Source organism: Anastrepha obliqua, chromosome 4, assembly GCF_027943255.1.
Source record: "Anastrepha obliqua isolate idAnaObli1 chromosome 4, idAnaObli1_1.0, whole genome shotgun sequence".
NCBI lineage: Eukaryota > Metazoa > Arthropoda > Insecta > Diptera > Tephritidae > Anastrepha > Anastrepha obliqua.
The window spans coordinates 63,175,221-63,197,916 of NC_072895.1; the positions used below are offsets into that span (position 1 = coordinate 63,175,221).

Below are 22,696 nucleotides of genomic sequence, written 5' to 3' on the forward strand. Positions count from 1 at the left end.
TTAAATTTTAGTATAACAAAAAGCAAGTTTGAAGTAGTTAAAAACTCTTGTTAATTTTTGAATTTCTTTTCCTTTTTTAATTTTTTATCCATTCAAACAAACCCCATACATTATGCTAAAATTAAGAAAGAAGTAATATTTAGTAGGGAATTTCTGCGATACAAAATTCAAGACATTTAAAGACAACTCTCCATTTTGTTTATGGCGCCGGCTCTAGCAGCACCTGAAATTATGTAAACTGAAAAAAGCCTTCTATGAAATTAGACTTTTTTTCAATTTCAAACGTGGTTACAAATTTCAAAAAATGGTTACAAATTTAATCTTCAAAATAAAAGCCATCGCTAGCGACACATTTTTCCCATCTCTCAGGCAATTTGTTGATGCCGCGTCAAAAGAATTGGCCGTCTTTGGCCGCAAACCAATCATCGAGCCATTTTTTGGCTTCTTCGTGAGAATTGAAGCGCTGCTCGGAAAGGGCGTGGCCCATCGATGCAAACAAATAGTAATCGGAAGGCGCCTAGTCTGAATAGTAAGCCGCATGCACCAGCGGTTCCCAGTCATACGTCTCCACCAATTCCCGGTTCGCCCTTGTTCGATGTGGCGGTGCATTGTCATCAAGAAAAATTACTTTGTGACGGCAATCGGCATATTCTGGGCGTTTTCGGTGTATAGCGCTGTTCAAATCGGCCAATTGACGTTGCTAGCATGCACCGTCAACTGTTTCACCTGGTTTTAATAGCTCGTACCAAATCATACCACGCTGATCCCAGAAAACACATAGCATTGCCTTGCGGCCAAAGCGATTTGGTTTGGCCGTTGTTTTTGGCTTGTGGCATATACACCCATTTTTCATCACCCGCAACGAGTCGATGCAAAAAAGACTTCCTTTTGAACCGGAGAGCAGCATTTCACAAGTGGTTTTTCGGTTCTCTTGCTGCCTTTCAGTCAGTTCATGCGGCACCCATCTTCCGACTTTTAAAATCATGCCCATATCTTTCAAACGTTTGGAAATGGTTTTTTGGGTTACTTCCAACTGCTCTGCCATCATTTCTTGCGTTTGACCATCATCTTCATCCAACAATGCTTGCAATTCGGCGTACTCAAACTTTTTCGGTGGCCGGCCACGGTCCTCGTTCTCCACGCTAAAATCACCACTTCGGAATTTTTCAATCCACCTGAAGCACTGTGCTCTATTTAGAGCATGTCCACCATAAGCTTCTATAAGCATTTAATGAGCTTGAGAAGCGTTTTTATTCAATTGATAAATAACAGAAAATCAACGATGTCCGCAAATCGTAGTTTGAAGGTACGAAATTCGACATTTTGAAGAGCGACAAAAATGCATTGTTAGATGAAACGTAACAAACAATGAACTGAGTATTGTTGAAAGATGACAGACAAAAAAACAAGACATTTGGGAAGGTTTTAAAATACTCCTAGCGACATCCATGGACTAATAGCTGAAAGTCTCATTTCATAGGTATCTACCTGGTGTGTAAACTGAAAAAAGCTTTCTACTGCTGACACTTTTAATATTAAATTTTCTGTTAGGCCAGCTATATTAAGTTAACTGCCCTCTGAAAGGGACTTAACGCACTTTTATACAGCAAATAACAAGAAATTTTCCCGATTTAAGTAAGGTGTTCAATTGCGGTTAACCCGGCGTTCGTCGCTACTGGGTAAAAAATACCACAGAGGTAATAAAACCACTTCTAATATTTTTTGTACAAAATATCGTGACCTGCCGCTTCAAGTACCTTTCTGTATAGAATCAAAATAAGCGCTTCGAAAAACTTTTTTGCAACACAAGAAGTGTGCTTCGGATCTTTGTGCTGTTGAAATTTTCAATTCACCGGTAAATTCTCTACCGCATAAGGTAGCATTACATTTAGAAGTATCTGAACGTACTTGACCGCATCCAAATTACCGTCAATACCGTGAATTGGCTATACACCGTTCAACTAGAAACAGCCCCAAACTATTATTGAGCCTCCCTCGTGCTTTGTGCTTGGTGAGACGAATATCACAACAAATATATTCAAGCGCAAAAAGTACAGTTACGGCACTGTACTCGATAAAAGATGAGCATATATGGTTGCCAACTCATGGTTCTTAAGTATTTTTCAATTCAGTTCTCTTTTGTATCCAAATCTCTTCACCATTTCCATATAACATAACATAAAACATAAGAATATTTTATACTTTAGTGGATAATATTTCCATAATTACCAACAAGTTTTTTCGGTTAACGAGTTAGAAGTGCATTTGATGACATATCGATAAACTCATTTGGCTATTATGTGCCAAAAAATCACCGTATGCGAATTAGAATTCGAAACTCTGTTCCCACATATATATAATATTTATGTGCGTGTTTTTATATTCTTAAATTCCTTGGCTTTTTCACAAATTAGCACCTGAAATTTGCAATGGCGTATACAACGAAAAAATTAGGCAAATTTAAAAAATCAAACAACAAAAACAAAAAAAAAAAAAACGGTGAATAATTTAGCCACAGTAACGAAAAATGTTAATTGTTGCTGTTTTTTATGCAATTTTATTTGTTAATTTTTTTTTACGTTCAAGAAACATACATATGCATGCACATAAACAAGCCAACCAACGGCAAAGTTTTGACTTTATTTGTGTATAAAAGTCTTATTTATGTATTTATGTGTGTACAGGCATATGTATGTGCACGTGTATACTTGTGTGTTAGCGCACAAGAAAATTGAATAAAACACGAACTTTAAATTCTAATTTAATCACAGCAACTACATCCATACATACATACTTACATATGCATTGCCACGATTCCAGCAGACTTAGACTAAGTAAATAAGTAAGCAGTTGAGCGACTGAGACTGTCCGATAATTTGAGCGCCATATTTGTGCGCTTGCTATCTCTCTTGTGCCGCGCAATTGGTTGGCTAACAATTGTTGGCGCTGCACACATGACGACATACACACCAAGGTATGTACCCTCGTGCACAAGTATTTAAATACAAATTCATGCATACGAGCATACATTCGCACACATATGCAGGTATTTATTTGGGCTTAGCACAAAGATGTGTCGGCCATTTGATGGAGTAGCGCGAGCGCGCAATTCTTTGTACGAGCTTAGAATACCAAGATTTTTTTAACGAAAAAACGAGAACCAAAAAAAAACAAAAAAATAAGTGAACTGTATTAAGACAAAAGTCTCTAAAAAGACAACACCAAATTTGCAAGCGCAAGCAAATCAGTGTTGGCAACAATGAAGGCAGTAATGCAACATTTATTATTAGAATGTCGCCACGAATATTTTAATATGTGCTAAAAAAATAAATACTTTTTATTTTTACCTAGCACAAAAAAAAAACACTAAAATGCAATTGATCAATGTAACGAAATATAAATGGAATTTCTGCTTGTTTTTATTTATGGCTTTCAACTTTAATAACTTTATTTATTTCACTGCTCGTTCTTAGTCGCACTTGCAGGCTCAATCACATTCTCCATATTGCTGTCGAACTCGTGGACGTTCTCATTTTGTGTTTACTTGCTTTTTACATCATGAGTTCGTTAGGCATTTAGAATTTTTCGCCAATAGATCGGAGGAGAAATAGTGGCGTATGTTTATTAAATAATACTAAACTTCTCGCATTGTTGGTTGGTGTTACAGTATTGTTGCTGTTAATATATAAAAATTATTGCATATTAATACGTTTTTATTGCGACTATTCACGTTGCACTGTATTTTTTTTATTTTTTTTTTTTTGTTGCTTTCTATTTTTGTGCTTTGTTTTATGTAATTTCCATAAAATTAACACAAAAATATTACATAAATATTGTATATCAACGGCGCATATTTTAACGCTAATTGCTGTAGTGCGACGATTTATTTGGGGCGCAATAATATCGCACAGCAGGGTGGCCAGGTGGATACGTTTGGAATGAAAACGAAAAATGTGCAAAATTGTATTGAAAAGTATTCAGTAAAATATGACAAGCGTACATTTTTGGCAGCACAAAAATACACACTTTAATTTAGTTTTAGGTTAGGGTGAGTTTGCATAGACCGTCATATGGTTGAAACCTTTTATTAATATTACTTTATAAATATACTGGTGGCTAGAAACATCCCCTTATGAGTAGCGACATCCCAAACCCAAGGATAATAGATTACAAAACTGATAGATAGCATAATTGGCAGTTTGGCTTTTACGTCATATGAGATTTGCCAGAGAGAAGTGAATGGAATCAAAACAAAATTTGTAAAGTGAGATTAGTTGAATGCAATCAGTCATTATTTGATTTAGATTTTTTTTTTTGTATATCACCGACACCATCTCAGTTTATGCCGACCTTGTTGTAAACAAACCGATTCTCTGCTGATATCTGTGAACTCAAAATCGCTGAGAGCCGGATAATGGTGTGATGTTGGCCACACCTTCTATATTCTTTACACCGTGTAAAAAATTCATTTTGTGCTGTATGATTAACGACGAAAAAAATTCGGTGTTATTTCGCGAGGTTCTCCCCATCAAGCTCAAATTCAGGTAGCCACAATCAAAGAAGCAGTTGTTTGTTTGCTTACTTAGGAAGGTAAACATTTACTCCGACAGCCAGGCGGCCTAAAGAGTCCGTTGCTCGTTTTTGGCCTGCTCTAAATTAGTCTCAAGCTGCCAGACTTCTCTTCCGACTGCATCCTAGTACTTCGATATTAGACTCATTTGGGTTCCTGGTCACAGAGGCAGTACGGGAAATTTCTGGGTGGATAAGCTAGCTAGACAACGGATCCTCGAGGAAAGGGACCCAAAAAAATTAACTGAGGAAACCATGTTCTGCTCCCGTGTGCTCTCGCAATGTTATCATAAGTGACGAGATGTTGTATTTTCATCCAAGTGGGTTCTCTCATGGCGAGTTAAGGGAATTAAGCACAAAAGACTTTGAGTAAGAGTGCAAGCCTCAAACAAGGGAATTCCTATACAAAATTTGAAAGATGCATTCACATTTTCTAGGCAAAGTATATAGTAACCGCAGGAATATACAATTTTCCTTTTTCGTTCTTTATATTCAATCTGCTAAATTTTAACTAATTCCATTTTCTAAGAAAGTTGAGTTATTTTCATTTGATTTCATTCTCCCAGCCCATTTGTCTGCAATTCCCAATCATAGTAAGGCACTTCCCATTGAGTCCCCGAACTGCAAAGCTCAATGGCGTCTTGATGTTAGCTGTCGCACTATTCGCTATGGTAAAATTTGCTCCCGCTTATACCTAACATTCCCTTTAGATGTTCTCTTGTCTTCGACTGTGCAATTAAACCATTTGGGCTTATCTGTGAGCACTGGCTGGTACTCCACTTGACTCACAAATTGACTTTACAACTGTTCAAGTAAATACGCGTTTTGTAAATGTGATCGCATCTCTACCACATCTGGCAACATCAAATACATTTTTTGTTTTTGCTAACCACTTTAACACACGAAAAAATGTCAATAAAAATGTTTTGCGCTTAAAAAAAATTCGATAAAATCATTCGCCACTTCCTGCGCTTCGATTGGCTATCCAATTGCTGAGTTTGGCGCAGCAACGACCCCGTCGACCACTTCACACGCTCCAAGCGCCGCCAGCGAATTACTGACTAAAAGGCCGCAGTGCCGCCAAAGCTGTAAATGTACATATGTACACATTGCGTACGTACATATGTACACACAGCCAAGTGTTCGCTTACTACATACATATTTATGTATTTATGCACTTTTTCCATGTATGCGTCAATGCATGTGAATGCGAATCCGAATTCGAACGCATTCTGTGGTGCTTACGTCATGCATTTTCTTTTCATTTAACAAATACTTAACAATTATTTTCTGCTTCTTCTTCTCACTTTTATTATTAAATTGTTTTGTCTCGTTCAATTTTTCTTCAGTCTCTTTACAGTGCACATTTTATTAGTTTTGTTATTGTAATCGTCGACAAATCGTCGGCAGCAATTAGTGCACGAGTATTTTAATCGCCACTAAAGCCGTTGAAGCGGCAGCTACTGTACAGCGCAGCGGCGCGAAATTTCCATAAACCGAGCGAAAGACAGGCTGCTCACCACATATGCAAGCATGTGTGCATTCGCACATACATACATACAGGCACGGAGCATCCACATGCAAATATGAGCTACTCTGCGACTTCTTGCGCTCCTCTCTCCCTGCCTTGCACTGCCCTACCTTGTCTTCAGTGGGCACTTGCAAGTATTCGATTTATAACTCACAATTATGACACTCGATTAAAATGAAAATTAAATAGATAAAAAAATATTTAGCGTAAATTATAAGTCATGCAAATTGCGAGCGTGAACGCGAACGCGAAAGCAATTGCATTGCATTTGCGTGATTGTTGCATGCAACGCCCTCATACATACTCGTATAAACACTCTCACACGGACGCAGACATCTGATTACATGTAACAGTTAATTGTTAATTAATATTTTTCACCTGTCGCTATGTCGAAGGTCGCTGTACTTGGATATATGTATGTATGCATGTGTGCATATCTCTGTGTGTTAATGAAAGCGTTCACTCACTCACCAACGCCAGTGAGTGCGGAAAATTTACATGCTGGAAGCTTTTAGGGATTGGTCACTCAGCGTAAACTGTTTCGAAGCTGATTCATTCGGTTGGCTTTGCATTTCCTAGATTTCTCATGCCATTCAATTCACCTGAAGAATTGCTTATTATGACATTGTCATTTACTACAAATTATTTTGTCATGCAAATCGATAAGCGCTGGCAAATTTATTGATCCGGAAATGCTCGGTAACAAGAAACTGAGCTCAATGACGTGCGCATATATGACGCTCTGTCGGTTATTATTGCAGGGATATATAGTACATACATATATTATAGTTGAGTACTTGTATTATATGTAAATAAATTCCGCTGGCAAAAATCAGTAGAACAACAGCGTGCCTTACTTCAGAGCTAATACGCGATTTTTGATAAGAGCGTGCAATTGCTGACGAATTCTCAAGAATCAGAAATATCTCAGACAAAGCAATGATAGATTATATGAAAATATGGACCATTCATGCCCAAAGCCTGTACTCGCATGCTCGTTTTGTTTTTCTACAGTTCGTAGGTATTTATTTTCCGAGCATTTTCATAGTTCTGCGCACAGCCGGTAGTCGGAGCCAAAAATGGCAAATAAAGTGAATATGGAAGCAGTTCGAAGTTCAATTCCTGTAGTTTTTCCATTGTTCTGAATCATCAACATGTTCTTGTTCTTGGTCAACCGTGAGCTTAGAGCAGAGCCTTCTCATAGTCAAATGCTCATGTAATATAAAGCCAAAACATTCTTTTGATATCTTTACGAAGCCAGCTAACTCACACAACTTTACTTTTTGATCATTCAAAATGATTTTGTGGATTTTTCTGAAGTTCTGGTGTTACCGCCTTATTTGGACGTCCACTGCGTTATGCATCATCGGTGTGTCTACGACTACGTTTGAAGCCAGCAAACTATTGTTTTATTGTTGTTTCTAATGGAGCGGAGTCCCCATAGCACTTTTCAAGCCTTTGCTTCATTTAAACGGTATTTTTCCCCACCAAGAATCAGTGTAAAGTTAAAACACGAAATTCTTTATGATCCATCGTTTTGTCCATAACAAAAGTAGCGATACTCTTAGCGCAATAACTCACGAACTAGCGAAAAGAATATTATCAAATTTTAATAGCTGTCTTTTTAAGGTTGATATTAACTGAAAAAGAGATGAATGCAATAAAACTAGTGCCATCAACGTGTTAGGTTCGGGACTTTTCAGCCCATGTGTTATGGTATATAGAACTTCTAGACGAAGTACTTATTACTTTTTTTGTGAGGAGTGGGTTTCCAGCATGACTACGCAGCCGTTCATGCTTTCAAAGCAACAAAAGAGTTTTTGGCAACGAACAAAATATCAAGTTTAGAATGGCCGGCCCACAGCTGTGACCAATCGAAATTGTATGGGCAATACTTTCGAAATCTGAATGCCTTAGAAGTGCGATTAATTTTCAATAGTCAAAAATTTATCAAAATATTATAAGTATAAAAAAAATCAATCTCATGATGACTTCAACCAGTTATAATTTAAGTAGGATCCAGCACAAATTGCTAAGGTACAAATAATAAACTAACCTCAAGAACTATATTTGTTCATTTTAAATAAATATAATAAAATTGGACTTATGCTTTCTTCCTTCTATAGATTTTACTTTTCTTAATAATTTAATTTATTTTTGTTTTATTTTTAAAACATTTATTAAAAGTTTAAATATTAAAAACCTAAATTCTTCTTCTAAATTCGTTGGTCTTATAAGTTTTTTTTTTTTGTATGGTATGCATCGAGTTCAAAATTATGTTTGAATAAGGCGGCCATTTTCATTTCATTTCATTTATTGCCCAAAATAAGGCGGCCATAAAATAGTAAAACATTACAAAAGAGTTATTAAATCCGTGAATCGCCACATATTATGATCGAAAAAAAGAAAAATTAAGTAAAGAAGCAAAATCAATGTATTTGAACACTTTAGTTCCGTCATATTTTTTAATGATTGGCACTTATAGAAAAACACTAAATCAAAAAAAACTATCTTTCTATATTTAAGTCACTTTAGTCCAGAAATATTTTCAAAAACTATTGCCACTTAAGCTTTAAAAATTTAATTTTAAAATTTAAAGCTAAATCTCAGAGTGTATTTCTGCCTTAAAAAAGCTCCTCATAAAAACCATTTGCCGGCTTAAAACTATAGGTCACCAAAACGCACACCACAAATAGCAGGAGGAGCTCGGCCAAACACCTAACAGAAGTATACGTACCAATTATTTATTTTTTTTTTGACTAATTTAAAAATTTACTTGAATAAAAAAAATTTGGTTAAATTTTTAATCACTTTTGTTGGTGAAACTCCAAAATGTGTGTCAAATAGAAAAACTTTAGAAATGCTTTCAATTAATTAAACATAAGCAATCCTATTATGATCAGGCAAAAGTAGCTAAGGGTATTAAAAACAACCCTTTGCTCTTAATTGCAAATGCAAAAATATGATTTACCAACTCGCTTTGTACAAAAGATTAATACATTTTTTTAAGTTTGCAAAAACAAAATAATTGTAGAATATTGCTTTACCCCACTTATTGAGTGTAGCAAAGCATGCTGGATATTACAGCACCGTATTAACTCAACTATAGTTTGAAACATTATGCAGCATGTTATAAACACCAATACATACAGAAGTGCATATGCATTTGTAGTAAGCAATTTGGCTTCGATATAATTTTCTCTTGCCTTTGTACAAAGTAATCTAATTGAAATTGCCCCTTACTGGCATAATATTTAAATTAAATACATTCATTACCATTAACTGCTTCTACACGTATTTGCGCTGAATATACAATAATCGCTGCATTTTAAGTGAACGACTTAGTTGCGCTAAATAATAATTAAATAATTTATCGACATGATATGCAGAGGCAAACAAACACTTTTTTTTTGTTGTAGATTTTTAGATTTCTGCAACGCCTTACTTGTGTTTGTTGATTAGATTTGGAGGCTGAAAAGTCAACACTAATAAAACACACGCACGCAGGCAAACAAATTGATTCGCCAGCATATAAAATGGCATGCCGAACATATACTTATGCAAGTATATGCCCATACATATGTACATACATATGTATGTGCACATGAGATAAGCACCTAATAGTTACATTAGTTCATTCGTCATGTCAGCGGCTGGCGGCTGGCGGCAGAATGAGGTCATTATCTAATCTTTGCGCGCCGATTGAATGAAGCGATCTAAGCAGTGGAGCAGGCCTTTGTGCGCGTTTGGCGGGTGGCTGGCGAGACAAAAACAAATTTAAACCAAAACAAATATGCATTGCTTCTGTTGACTTGCAGATAAAACTACTATTTGCAAGTGTAACGAAAAGTGCTAACAGAATTTGTAAAATTGAAAACTAAGACTCAGCAGTCGCAGCAGTAGGCGAGCAGAGAGCCAGGCTGCAAACGTTGCAAGTGAAGCGCACGCACGCACGCAATCGATCTAAGTTGTTGGCCTTTTGCTATGCAGCTGTGATTTACAATGTGCGTCTGAATTTGTTTCGGTATTTGCTTTTCTAGTTTCTAGTATAATTTTTTCCTATTATTATTTTTTATTTACTTCACTAAAATTTTTTTTACTTGGTTGGTTAATTTTTTTGCGTTTTTCGATTATTCTATATAGAAGTGATCGCTGCACACTAAATCAGCTTTGCATATTCATACAAATCTACTAATACATATATATGTATATCCATTTTCACTCCTCCAACAGTGAGCCAGTCGGTGGTGTTGCCGAACAGCACTCACGCGGCCATACTTTATCAATGCAATAGAATTTCGAAAAAATCAGAGTGCATAAATTTTCATATCGAATGACCGACCGACTCTGCCAAGTTTAATATATCTTTTTCGGATTGCTGTGCATGTGCTTTTTTACACACAAACACACATATCTGCTATATATAGTTGCGTGTGCGCCTCGTAAATATGCATTAGGAAATTCCATTTCACCTGCCACAATGCCGCTACGAAGCACTGCAGTCCATGCAATTCAACGCTCTGCGATTGGATCTCACTTTGCACTGCGCTTTGTTTTTCTCCTTTTTTGTTTTTTGATTTGTTACTTCAGCAAGAGATGCTGAGATGCTTTCGCGTTGATAAGTGAGTTAAAAAAAACATTTTACAAGCACAAGAGGAATGTATTTTAGAGGTGAAGCGGGGGGAGTGCTGGCAACTTTTTTTGGCTCATATTTTTCTCCTTTTGTGATGCACGTGGCGCGCAGTGTATGACTAGTTGCAATGGAAATCTAAGAAAAAACAGCAAGTAATGTTGCAAACATTTATATAAAAAAATATTAATTGAATGACGATTATATATATTTTGCTAGCAAGCAACGATGGAAAAAGCGGGTGGTGGAAAAACACCCGTCAATCAATTAATGCTGATTTCATTATACTAAAACTATGTAAAATAAAAATAGCACTTTCTTCAAGTACTCAGCCTGCCTTTCTTACCGTGGTGTTCTCCACATCCAAAGAGAAATAGTTCCAAATAAGCCAATACTTTTTCTGCTATACAAATAGAAATGCAAATAAGAACACGTATAAGAAAACGAACAACCTGTTTCTAACCGTGCAGTTTTTACTAAACACTGCATTGAAAACCTTAAGGCTGGCTACCAAGTAAATGTCATCTGGCTTTTCGGAGGCTTTTAATAGCGGCTCTCATGAAATACTACTAAGCAAATTATCTTATTTCGGATTCCATTCCGCCTTCTTAAAGCGGGCATATATATAGGGTGGGCCATATAGCGTTTGCTTTTTGAACCACCTATATTTTTGAGAATGGTAACACAAATGACATGTCAAATGTGTTCATAATTTACTTAAAGGTTTGACATTTACGAAATGGGACGCTAAACGTCCTGTCCAGGTATCGTTTGCCGTTCTTCAGTCAACTTCTAGGTAAACTTATCTTTACAATTTTTATTAATGATATTATAGAATCTACATTTTCTCTTTTCGAAATCTCTCTTCAACGCTGATGATCTTAAAATTTACTCCGCCACATCGAATGTTAAGGATTCAGTTTGTCCTCGTGGAACGTAAACTACTTTTTTTTTTGTTACAGCTGGATACATTCCTTTTTGTTTGTGATCAATATTAATACCATTTAAACTCATTTTTTGGTAGTTTGAACCTTTAAAAAACTAAGTAAGCGGATTTACTAATATATAAGCAGCAAACTAACTATAGTTTCACGTGGATATGAACTTTCCCAAATAAATTTTACTATCGGCTGTGTTATAATGCAATAAAAGTTTCCTTGCGCATAACTACCCTAAGCGGGCATTTCTTCTAGTCGGGCAAATATACGATTTCTTTGTTCTACAGAGTGTGTTTTAGCCCCGTGCGTCGTTTTTTGCCGATTGGGCTTATTTCGATTTATTATTCAGATTTCTTGGAAAGAGTGAAAATGTACAAAAATAAAAAAAAAAATACGAATGCGAGCAACCGAGGTTTTTTTTATGAAAATTAAGCCTTGTCGGATGGATTAACGCTTACAATAATCTAAGATCAACCGCCATAGCCGACTACCAATCGATAGCGCCCGGGTTCGAAACCCGTAAGTACTAAAGACAAAATAGTATAAACGAGTTTTTTTCATAGATATCGCCCCTAGCCAGATAATGGTAAACCGCCGTAAAGATTTTTTTTGTCATGGAAAAGTTCTTCATAAGAAACCGTCTACCGCTCGGAGGCATCATAATCAATTTGTGGAACAACATCAAGACGCATATCACAAACCGGAGGAAGCACCTAAGCCCCAAACCATAGCTTGTCATCAATTATCACGTCCAAAAGCCAAAAGCACAGGTTTGGATTTATGCGCCACTCTAGTAATGCATAGTAGCAGTAACTCAGCACTTCTGGACTTCAATATCTTTTTGAAAAGTCTCACAGAATAATTTGATTGATCACTTTGCATCTAACTAAATAACTGAATAAAAGCGCTCCCATTTTTTTGAGGTTAAAGCCTTCAAAAAACCATTTTTCTCGTTACATTTCGCTTATTGTTTTCTAAACTCAAAGACCAAGGAACAACAATAAAACTTCTTACGTATTCGAATAACTCCACTTTTGATAAAATCTTAATAATAGTAAGCAAATCAGTTTGAAAAATTACTCCACTTCACTCTTTTGAAATACGCCACCAATCTACTAAGTCCAATCACAATATGCGCCTGCAGTGCAACCACAAAGCATTGAAAATTATGTGACAGGCATATGACCACCTGCTGCTCTAAACACATTGCGTTTGTCTCTTCTTTGTGTGTATATGTGCATGTGCGCTTGTACGTGTGTGTGTAAAGACAACAAATGAGTGACCTCAGCGTGCACCGTTGCCGTGGCCGCGACTGCTTTCGTCTCGGTCAATCCCATCAACGATAAAGCCTACAAGCGGCATACAGAGCATGCCAACAACAATGTGGGAATATGTTTGAACCACAGCGGTGGCCAATTGATTAAAGCGATTTGCGCGATACTTGCATCGATTCGTCGTTCAGACGTTCAGTTGTTCCAGCGATCAGGCAATCAGACAGGCGGCAAATCGTTAGCTAAATCTGAAATGTAAGAAGACAAAAAAGCAAAATAAAAACACAACAAACCACCGAAAAGGAGGAGGGGTAAAATGCACCGCGACGCCTTTTGTGTGCGCGCAATCAACTCACATGTTAGAAGAACATTACCAGCGCGCTATCAGGTTGCAAGTGAAAGGTTCAGCGAAATTTCACACACTAGCTCAAAGCAAAGCAAACAAAACCCGCGTGCGCGTGCACTCGCGTTCATGAACATAAAAATTTCTATGCAGTCAGTCAGTTCCTCCGCGTATGTCCGCATTTATTGATTTTGTTTTGCAATTTCATCTCTCTGCCAGTTTGCGCCAACTTTATGGTTGGCACAACCAAAAACGGCAGCACCGCAAATACTGCACGTACGTTCGCATGCGGTAAATGTGTAAATATGCCGGTGGCAACGCATGCCACAATCGCACAAATTAATTTCAAATAATCGACGAAACATGAGCGCATGCTCATGCCACTTTGTTGGCAACTACGCTGTATTGCTGCTGCTGCTGCTGCTGCCTACTAGTACTCGTGTATGCTTAACGCCATCTTCTGCCCCCGTTAGTAGCTTCAGTGGCATTCAATTGTCTGTTTAGTGTCTCTTGTTGCCTCTATCTGGCCGGCAGTTGCTAGTTGTTGAATGTTGTTGGCTGCTGCTGCTGCTGCTGTCTTTGGTGCATTGACTTGCCACTTGCGGTCCGATAAACGTTAAACGGCAATTGTAGCGGTGCCACTGCCACCAAATTGGTCAATAAACCCCCGAACGCAACGCTTTCCAATGCCAAATGTAGCCAGCAAAAAATCGAACGAACGGACAATAGCAATCAATAGGCGGACACGCGTTCAATAAAATGATGTTAGCTATGCTAGACGGCGATTTGGAACAGTGAGGCGTGAAATATATGAAACTGTAAGCACGCAAAGAAAACATATTTTAATAAGCAGCTATGTAATATATATTTCTTTGTTTTGCGAATATTATTCTGGTATGTAGCATTTTAAAGATTTTTTTACACAATTTTACTTGGTACGCATATTGTTTAACGTACGCATATCGGCCTCTAGATTTTTTTCTTACTGCACTGCACAGTGAAATGTTTTGCCGCCAAACAGTTGTGTTGCAAGAAGTATACGGAAAAATTCTCCAATTCAACAAAACTCAGCGTGGGAGTTGGGCACGAATATGAGTACACATTTTTTCAGCAATATGCACCTTATCATTTGCACTTTCGAATGAAATTTAAGATCGTTAAGCTTTAAAGCTTCTTAGTTTGAAGATTGCAGCTTTAAACCAAAAGTTAGTGATCCACGCTAGCTTTCACCATGATTTCGAAGTAAACCGAAGATATTGAAAAGATGAGTGTAGATTATGAAAAGCTTTTCGTGGCAGCAATACATTCGGAGGTTTGCCATTGCCTACCGAGGGGCGAAAATACTTTAAGAAAGAACTTTTTCTATCATTTTGTTTTTTTCATGCAGTGTGTGGTTAGTCATTGTGGTCTGTCATTGCTTGCTTATTAGCAACCGCTTTAAGAAACACTGTTTTTGTAACGGGTGCCTCACATCCACTGTGGGCTTCGAATCTGAACCAATCGAAACGCAATCACTTTTTTGTTGTTTGTTCTCTTTCATTAAAGTTTTCAGTCACAAAGCTCTCAGCCACAAAGTAGTGATCTGTGTTTGTTTTAATTATGCAGTGTTTACAAATTTATTAAGAGTTAAAGCTCTCGAGCAAACTTAGCGCTTCATACTATGTTTCAGCATGTAAAGCTTTAAAGCTTGTAAAAACTGCAGCTTTCAGACAGAAATATGTTATTTTGCGTTGATGGATTTACCTTGTTTATTAATCAAATATAAAGGGGTGTATATTTTTATGAAGATTTTAAGCTTTTAGAAATGTTTTGCTTTCAGCTAAAAGCTGCTTTCTCTGAATTGAAAGCTCTTTAACAGCAATGCAAGTCCCGATCCTTCTATCTTTTATTTCTGAATTATAAAGTGTCAGGAGGTATGTAAATATTGGTCTGATTCTAGAATGCCATAAAAAAAACTAAATTTTAGTGAGTCTAGTTTTATTCTTTCCTTAAAAAGCCTACATAAACTCTTCTCACAATAGGTTTTCTCGCTTTTCATCTACTTCACCAGCTGTGCTTGCCGCTTATCACACACTGTAAATACCTTTCATTTTTACAAATTATGCGGCGAAAGAAACAACAAGCTTACGCTTGGCCGTTGTAGCTGTTTTGACTGTTGCCAAGACGCATGTTGCTCTCATACGAATACTCGCACACACACACACTTAGTTTTTCTTCATCAACATTTATTGTTAATGTAATAGTTTATACAACTGCAATTGCCTTTTACGTAGCTGGCAGCAGCTTCACCATTTTTATTTTATTTTATACGAGTTAGAATTATTCACAAGTGAGTGTGTGTGCAGGCGCATGGATTTGTATTTGTATTCCTTCACACCATAATTCCTTCATATATCTAATAAAAGCTCACAAATGCAAGAAATGGGATGATAAAGAGTGGAATTGTGATGCATTCGGAGCATAAATCCCATCTTCTATACTCACATACTTACATACATACATACGTTCATATAAATGTATGTGCCCAGCTCCCGCCCTAATGGGCTATTGACTGTTTTACGCCTGTTTCTATAACTGACAATATCTGCTGGTGAGTAAGTAGCAGCAGTGGCAACGTGGCAACATTTTTCGAATATTCTAAAAGTGAGCGCAAAGCTCTTTGCTTTGCTGCAAAAGTAGAAATGTTGCAAATACAACCATAACATTACAGCGCACTCCTGTTCCTCTACTCATGTCTCTTCAACGCATTCTTGCCATCATCCATTCAACCGCTCTTTCAACGTGCTGAACCTCACTTCCTCCCTCTTCCCTTTCCTTTCCCTTCCCCGACGACTTTTTCGCAAACTGCAGCGCGCTTTATATGGTGCGCTTTAGCTAATTAATTCCCATTAAACGCTGGCTGATTGTTCACAGCAGCAGCAGCAGCAGTGGCAACAAACACAACAACAGCAACAGCAACGCCGGCATTAGTTGAAAAAAAACCAACACCAATAAAAATATTCACAGTTGTACATTATTATTGGACATTGTTGATGTTAATGGCGTTGCAACAACATTGTTTTTGTTTGATTTTTGTTGTAATTGTTGCCATTGTTTTTGTCATTGCTGATAACTTGTCGTTAAAAATGGTTGTTTATTTTAGTTGCCTACTGCTGTTGACTCATTAAAGCAATGTATTTACTATTGTTGTTGGAATGTTTATTATGTTTGTTGTTGATTTTCATTTTTTTTTTTTACTATTTTTTGTTATTTTTTTGCATTGCTTCTCAACGCATTTATTTTAGTTGCTGATTTTCGCCTTATTTTCTCTCTGCTTCATCGCTTCTTTCTTTCGTTTGAAGCTACTGGCCATATTTATTGCTGGTGTTGTTGGCATGTTGCAGTGGCATGCCACAAATATTTTCAAACACATTTCCATTGAATTGAATTGCCCAAGCAACAACGCCACCGCAATCGGCTTGTCTCTGCAGTAGCAAATGCAATGGCAAGTGTATCAAGCAATTGTACAGTGTCTGCCAATAAACAGAAGTACCATCAGCTGCCTAATTTCTCATTGGTAGGCCTTTGTTTTTATTGTTTTTAATACACGCTTACGAGGATCGTCCACTTTTTCACGTTCTAAACTTCGTTTGTAGATAATTTTGAGCCGCAGTGGTGTAGGTGGGAAATCAAAGACTAAAGACAATTTTTGGAATTTTTTCGGTAGCGCACTGTAAATAGCGTCAAAAAGGAACATAATGCGGTTTTAATATGCCACTTGGAAATTAAGTGCATTCTGCTATATTTATTTATTTTTTTCTTTTTTGTAATGCGAACATATGTATTTCCCGAAAAGCTAATCTCCTATATATAGCTCTTCGGTACTCATACTCGGTAGTCATCTGTTAGTTGGTCATTCGTAAATTAATTTTTTTTTGTATTAATTTGTAGTTACTATACATTTTTCTTCCACACAAATTAATCTGTCTTAATGTTTATCCTTATAGTTCTAAGTATGTGCGTATCGTTTGGCACCATGCAGCCTTCGGCATTTACTACTTTTTTCTTACCAAACTAAATGCATTGTGATATTTATTTACCATTTTCTTTATTTATTATTTCTTTTTTTTTTTTTTTGCTACTTAGCTATTATTGCTGTTATGTTTTTGTGCTGCCTCCTAAATACTCGTATTCGTACGTGCGCCTAGCAATGCAAAACAATTAGCCAGAAATTCGCCTTCCAATCGCAGTACAAAATATATGCGATATGTGCGATAAAAGAAATCAATTCAAACTTTTTGCTGTCAATGCCCGTGGATGCTGCGTGTTCCTTTACACTTATTCCATTCTTTTCCTTCCTCTGCTTCCATTATTGCCTGCCTTTCTTTCGTTATTATTCCTCAGATATTTGAAGTGCACCTCTGCGCTGTTGCTCTGTTCTTTTTCCAATTCACCTGAACATTTTTTCCTTCTTTTAATTGCATTTGAATCAATAATTCTGATTTCGTTTTCCCTCTTTATTTTTTTCTTTTTGCAGATCAACATTGCCGTTCAATGCCTGAGTACGGACTTCAGCAGTCAGAAGGGAGTTAAGGTATGTTGATAACTTATCGAAAGTATTTAAAGAATCCAAGTGTTTGTATGAGAATATACAACTTTTTTTGTATAAAGGTGAACTAGTTGGGTAATATGGTGGTGAGTTAAAGTAACGTATTGGTATTTATACTTATGGTACATATACATACATGCACGTATACACCTTTATTTTCATAATAGCAGCGCGATGAATTGCAAATTATTGAGTTTTTATTTATTTGTTACCTAATTTTTTTTTTTTTTGTTTTTGGTATTATTTGGTTTTTGAAAAAATATATGAAAACCAAATAAACCACAGTGCCAAACTTCGTGCGGAATTCACAAATTTAAAAATTTCTAATTAAGTTTTTAGCCCCAATTTTTGAAAAATTTTTAGAAATCTTAGAGAAATTTTAGTTTAAAGTGGCTCAAAATTCGCGTTGATTTTCGATATTTTTTTTTGTTTTTACGCTGCTATGCATTTTCTTCCATAGAACGAATGCCCAATTGTTTGTTTTTTTTATGTGGAAAAATACGCAACTCCAAATTTTACTTATGATACCACAATTTAATGGGCTATAAAACTGATATTCGAAATTTTAACAGAAATTCTGATTAAAAAGTTCAAAATTTTGATGAAAATTTTGTGGGTTTTTTACATAGTTTTTGTTTTATACAAAGTTAAAAATTTTAAGTTACTTATGTGGTTTTTATTGTGTGTAGTATGAAATATGATTTTATGAAAGAATAAAAAAAATTATTTTAGAAAATAAATAAGTAATCAAAACTTTGGCTCTGCTATTTTGCACAGTTATTCAACCATATACCATAATTTCTGTGAGTGTGAAAGTTGTAAGTAAATTTGAAAATTGTGAATTTATTTAACTTATAAATTTATTAATCAAATTTTTCCAATCTACATATATTATAAGCCGTGAACAAGTTTTAAATAGGGAAATAATATTTCATCTTCACCAACTGCAATCTTAACATGCCGCTGTTACACAGATGTTAAATGTTCACATGCCAAGAATGAATTGGCCTGAAATAGCACAACCTTCACAATTGAAATAATTTGTTAGAGCACATTGTAAAAAGTCTTAAGAGCTAGCTGAAAATGTTTCAAATCAAGAGAATTTGTTATATCGAAAAATCGCTTCTCTGTGAATAGAAGGGTCGTGATTTTACCGAGGAGATTACAAATTCTCATACGCTCTAGAACAATAAATAAGTTTTTCTTAGCAGCATAATACCTTCCATGATATATGTAAATGAACTCAGCCCGAAGCTCACATTAACTCTCCTTCTCCTTAGCTGGAGCTACTCTATCGATACCCATATTATAGTAAATATTACTATTGCTGGAGTTAGAGCATTGGGACCTTAATATCTCTTTTTCCTTTTTTATATATTATGAGACTTTAATAATACTGTTGCTACTAAGTTTCAATGACAGTCACATCGAATTTTGAATTTCTTCAAATTTTTATGTCCCTAACTGAAAGGTGGAATTTATTTGAGTGCCTTAGCAGTAACTCGCATCAAATCTAAAAAAGTACACCACTTTAATTGATCTACTAACCTTATTTAAATAAAGATTTTATATTGGCTTCCCGTTACATTTTTTTAACTATGCTTCACACGGTTAGATAATCGTATTCCTCACTTCAGTCAATCAAATTTTTACATCTCCCCAAATGTAGCTGAAAACACAAGGGCTATCCCTAAACCTAAACCTCCGGCAGTTTTTTTTTCACTCTCCCATAAGCAATAAAAAATCACGCGCATCAGCTACCCCCACACGTTATGCCTTCCTCTGCATTAATGATTCGCAGTCAATTTGTTCGACGACAGTTCAGCACAAACATCATTAGGATAGAAGGGATCGATTATTTATAAACATACCTACATACATGTGCATGCATGTGTTTATGTATGTTTGTGTACGCGTGCACAGTGCAGTCAATGAAGTGTAAATCAAGCAGATACTGAAAAGAAAAGGTGTTACTCTTTTAAAGGCCCTATCCGATATTAAATATCATGTAGCAATGCTAACAACAGCAACAACAAAAAGTACAAAAGCAAATTGGAAAACACCCACCTGAATAGGTAAAATGGAAAAGTGATGGATAAAAGAAAATGATAGAAGCAAGTAAAAGATTTTCTGAGTCAATTATTTTTGAGGTGATACGTAAAGGCTAAGGGAAAATCACACTTTTGTCTAAACCTTTCTGATATCATCTGGATACGATTTCTACCCTAAAATTTGTGCACTTTAGCTATTGTGTATTTTGGGGCTCCGAACACTAAATGACAGCTGACTTATGTGAGCACATAAAATATATCGCTTTAATGCGAGTCAAAAATAAAACTAAACAACAAGTGAGAGAATAAGTGCACTTAGTTTGGAATATTCAGCCACCTGCAATATAGGCGGGTGCGCAAACATTGATATGAAAAATTTGGAAAAATTCAGCAGGCAACATAATATTCATAAAAAAAGAAGCATAGATAATTTCCATATCAAATGGATTAACTGCAGTAATATATTGAAGATATTGAATTCGATTAAGCAATGGTGAACACACGGGGTTAAACGATGCCGGGTAACAATAAACGATGAGAGTGCATAAAATAAGAAAAAATTAAATTAAATACAATAAACTGAAATAGAATAAATCTAAATTAAAAAAATGAATAGAATAAAATGGAAAGAAATGAAATAAAGTAAAATAAAATAAATTTAAATATAATAAAATAGCAAAATTAAGCAAAGGAAATAAAAACAAAACAAAACAAAAATCAAATAAAGCAAAAAACTTAAAAATATTTAAATAAATATAGTAAAATCATGAAACTAAATTAAGTTAAACTAAAATTTAATTAGATAAAGTATTTAAATAAAATAAAGTGAAAAAGAATACTTTAAAATAAAAAAATAAATAAAATGTAAAAATGATAAAAATAACAAATTATTAAGAAAAATTAATGAAACAAATATTAGTCGCAACGAAACTAAAATAAATAAGGGGAAAACTAAGAGAAATTAGATAAAATACTTAAGTTAAATAAAACGAAATAGAAAAGAAAATTAAAAAAGGTCAGAAAATTAAAAAAATTAAAACAAATTAAAAGAAAATTAAATAAAACAGAACAAAATAAAATAAAATTAAGTGAAATAAAAAAAATTAAAACAAAACATTAAGCAAAATAAAATGGAAAAATAATAAAAATGTAAAAAATATCAAAATTTAAAAAAATTAATAAAATAAAAATTAATCACATTGAAACTTGAATAAACAATGAGCAAACTAATAGAAACTAGACGAAATAAATTAAATAAAACAAAACAAAACGAAATAGAAAAATTAAAGAAAGTTTAGAAAATCAAATAAAATAAAAACAAATAAATAAAATAAAGCACTGCACGCCAAGCTGATCCTAAAACTTAGAAATTACTTCTATGGGAAGGCCGGAAACTCAGCACTTCACTATGCCGCCAGTGCAGCTGATGACAAATTTACTCCTCTCAGAATGATGCAGGAGTTTAACACCAGGAACACTATAACAAAACTGGACAAAGTTAAACAATGGTCACGAATGCCCATATATGGCGTATATTACAACGAATTGAAAAACCTGCATATCGACGCGAAACTGTCGCTCTTATGGCTAATCAATAAAGGAATTTTCACGTAAACCGAAAGTGCTATATTTGCTATGCAAGATGGAATAGTACTCACGCGAAATTACGTAAAGTACGTCATCAGAGAGCCCAATGCTCCGGAAGACATATGTCGTAGATGTGGCGACCACGGCGCAACTCTAAACCATCTTTTAGCTGGGTGTACGCTATTAACAAACTCCTTCTACTTTAAACGGCACAACGATGTTGCAAAAATTATACACCTGCGACTTGCTCAAATGTATGATTTTCACGGTGAGAAAACACCCTATTGAAGATATGTTCCAGAACCAGTGCATGAAGGACATGATTCTCTTTTATGACAGAACATCCTTACAAATACCACAAGAACTCATAATAGACCTGACATGTTTGTGGTAAATAAAAATGACAACACTGCGTTTGTCATAGGCATTGGTGTCCCATCGAACAAAAATATTCATAAAACATACACAGAGAAAATCAGCAAATACTCCGATTTGGGGATTGACATAAAGCGGCAGTGAAAACTCAGAAAGGTCTTTATATTGCCACTGATCATATCGGCCCACGGACTCGTTCTCTGACGGAAAACCTCAAGAAGCTCAAGTTGGAGAAACACCTTATCTATCAGTAAATTAGTATATATTTATTGTTACAATATTCACACCTGTACCTATTAGTTCTATTTTAATTTAGAGTACGATAGTTAAAAACGTATTAAAACAGTGTAAACATCTGACTTGCAGGTAAGCTGCCGCCAAGTTGTGTAAGTGCCTCCCAAAGATTGGGATATTTGAAAAAAAAAAAAAAAATTTAATTAAATTAAGTAGAATACAAAAATGAAGTAAAATATAATAACATAAAGTAAAATAGAATATAAAAACAAAAAAAAACAAAAAAATAATTGGCGCGTACACTTCTGTTAGGTATTTGGCCGAGCTCCTCCTCCTATTTGTGGTGTGCGTCTTGATGTTGTTCCACAAATGGAGGGACCTACAGTTTCAAGCCGACTCCGAATGGCAGATATTTTTTTGAGGAGCTTTTTCATGGCAGAAATACACTCGGAGGTTTGCCATTGCCTGCCGAGGGGCGACCGCTATTAGAAAAATGTTTTTATTAATTTTGCTTTCACCGAGACTCGAACCAACGACCTCTCTGTGAATTCCGAATGGTAACCACGCACCAACCCATTC

The 22,696-nt window shown here is 35.6% G+C and overlaps 1 protein-coding gene across 1 annotated transcript in view; it reads left to right on the forward strand.

Annotated features, from left to right (window-relative positions):
* Positions 1-22,696, forward strand: part of LOC129244186 (protein grainyhead-like) — a 226,443-nt gene that overhangs the window by 157,049 nt on the left and 46,698 nt on the right. The window contains exon 10 of the mRNA XM_054881799.1: positions 17,799-17,855. Coding sequence (XP_054737774.1) covers positions 17,799-17,855 — 57 coding nt within the window. The remainder of the gene's footprint in view (positions 1-17,798; positions 17,856-22,696) is intronic.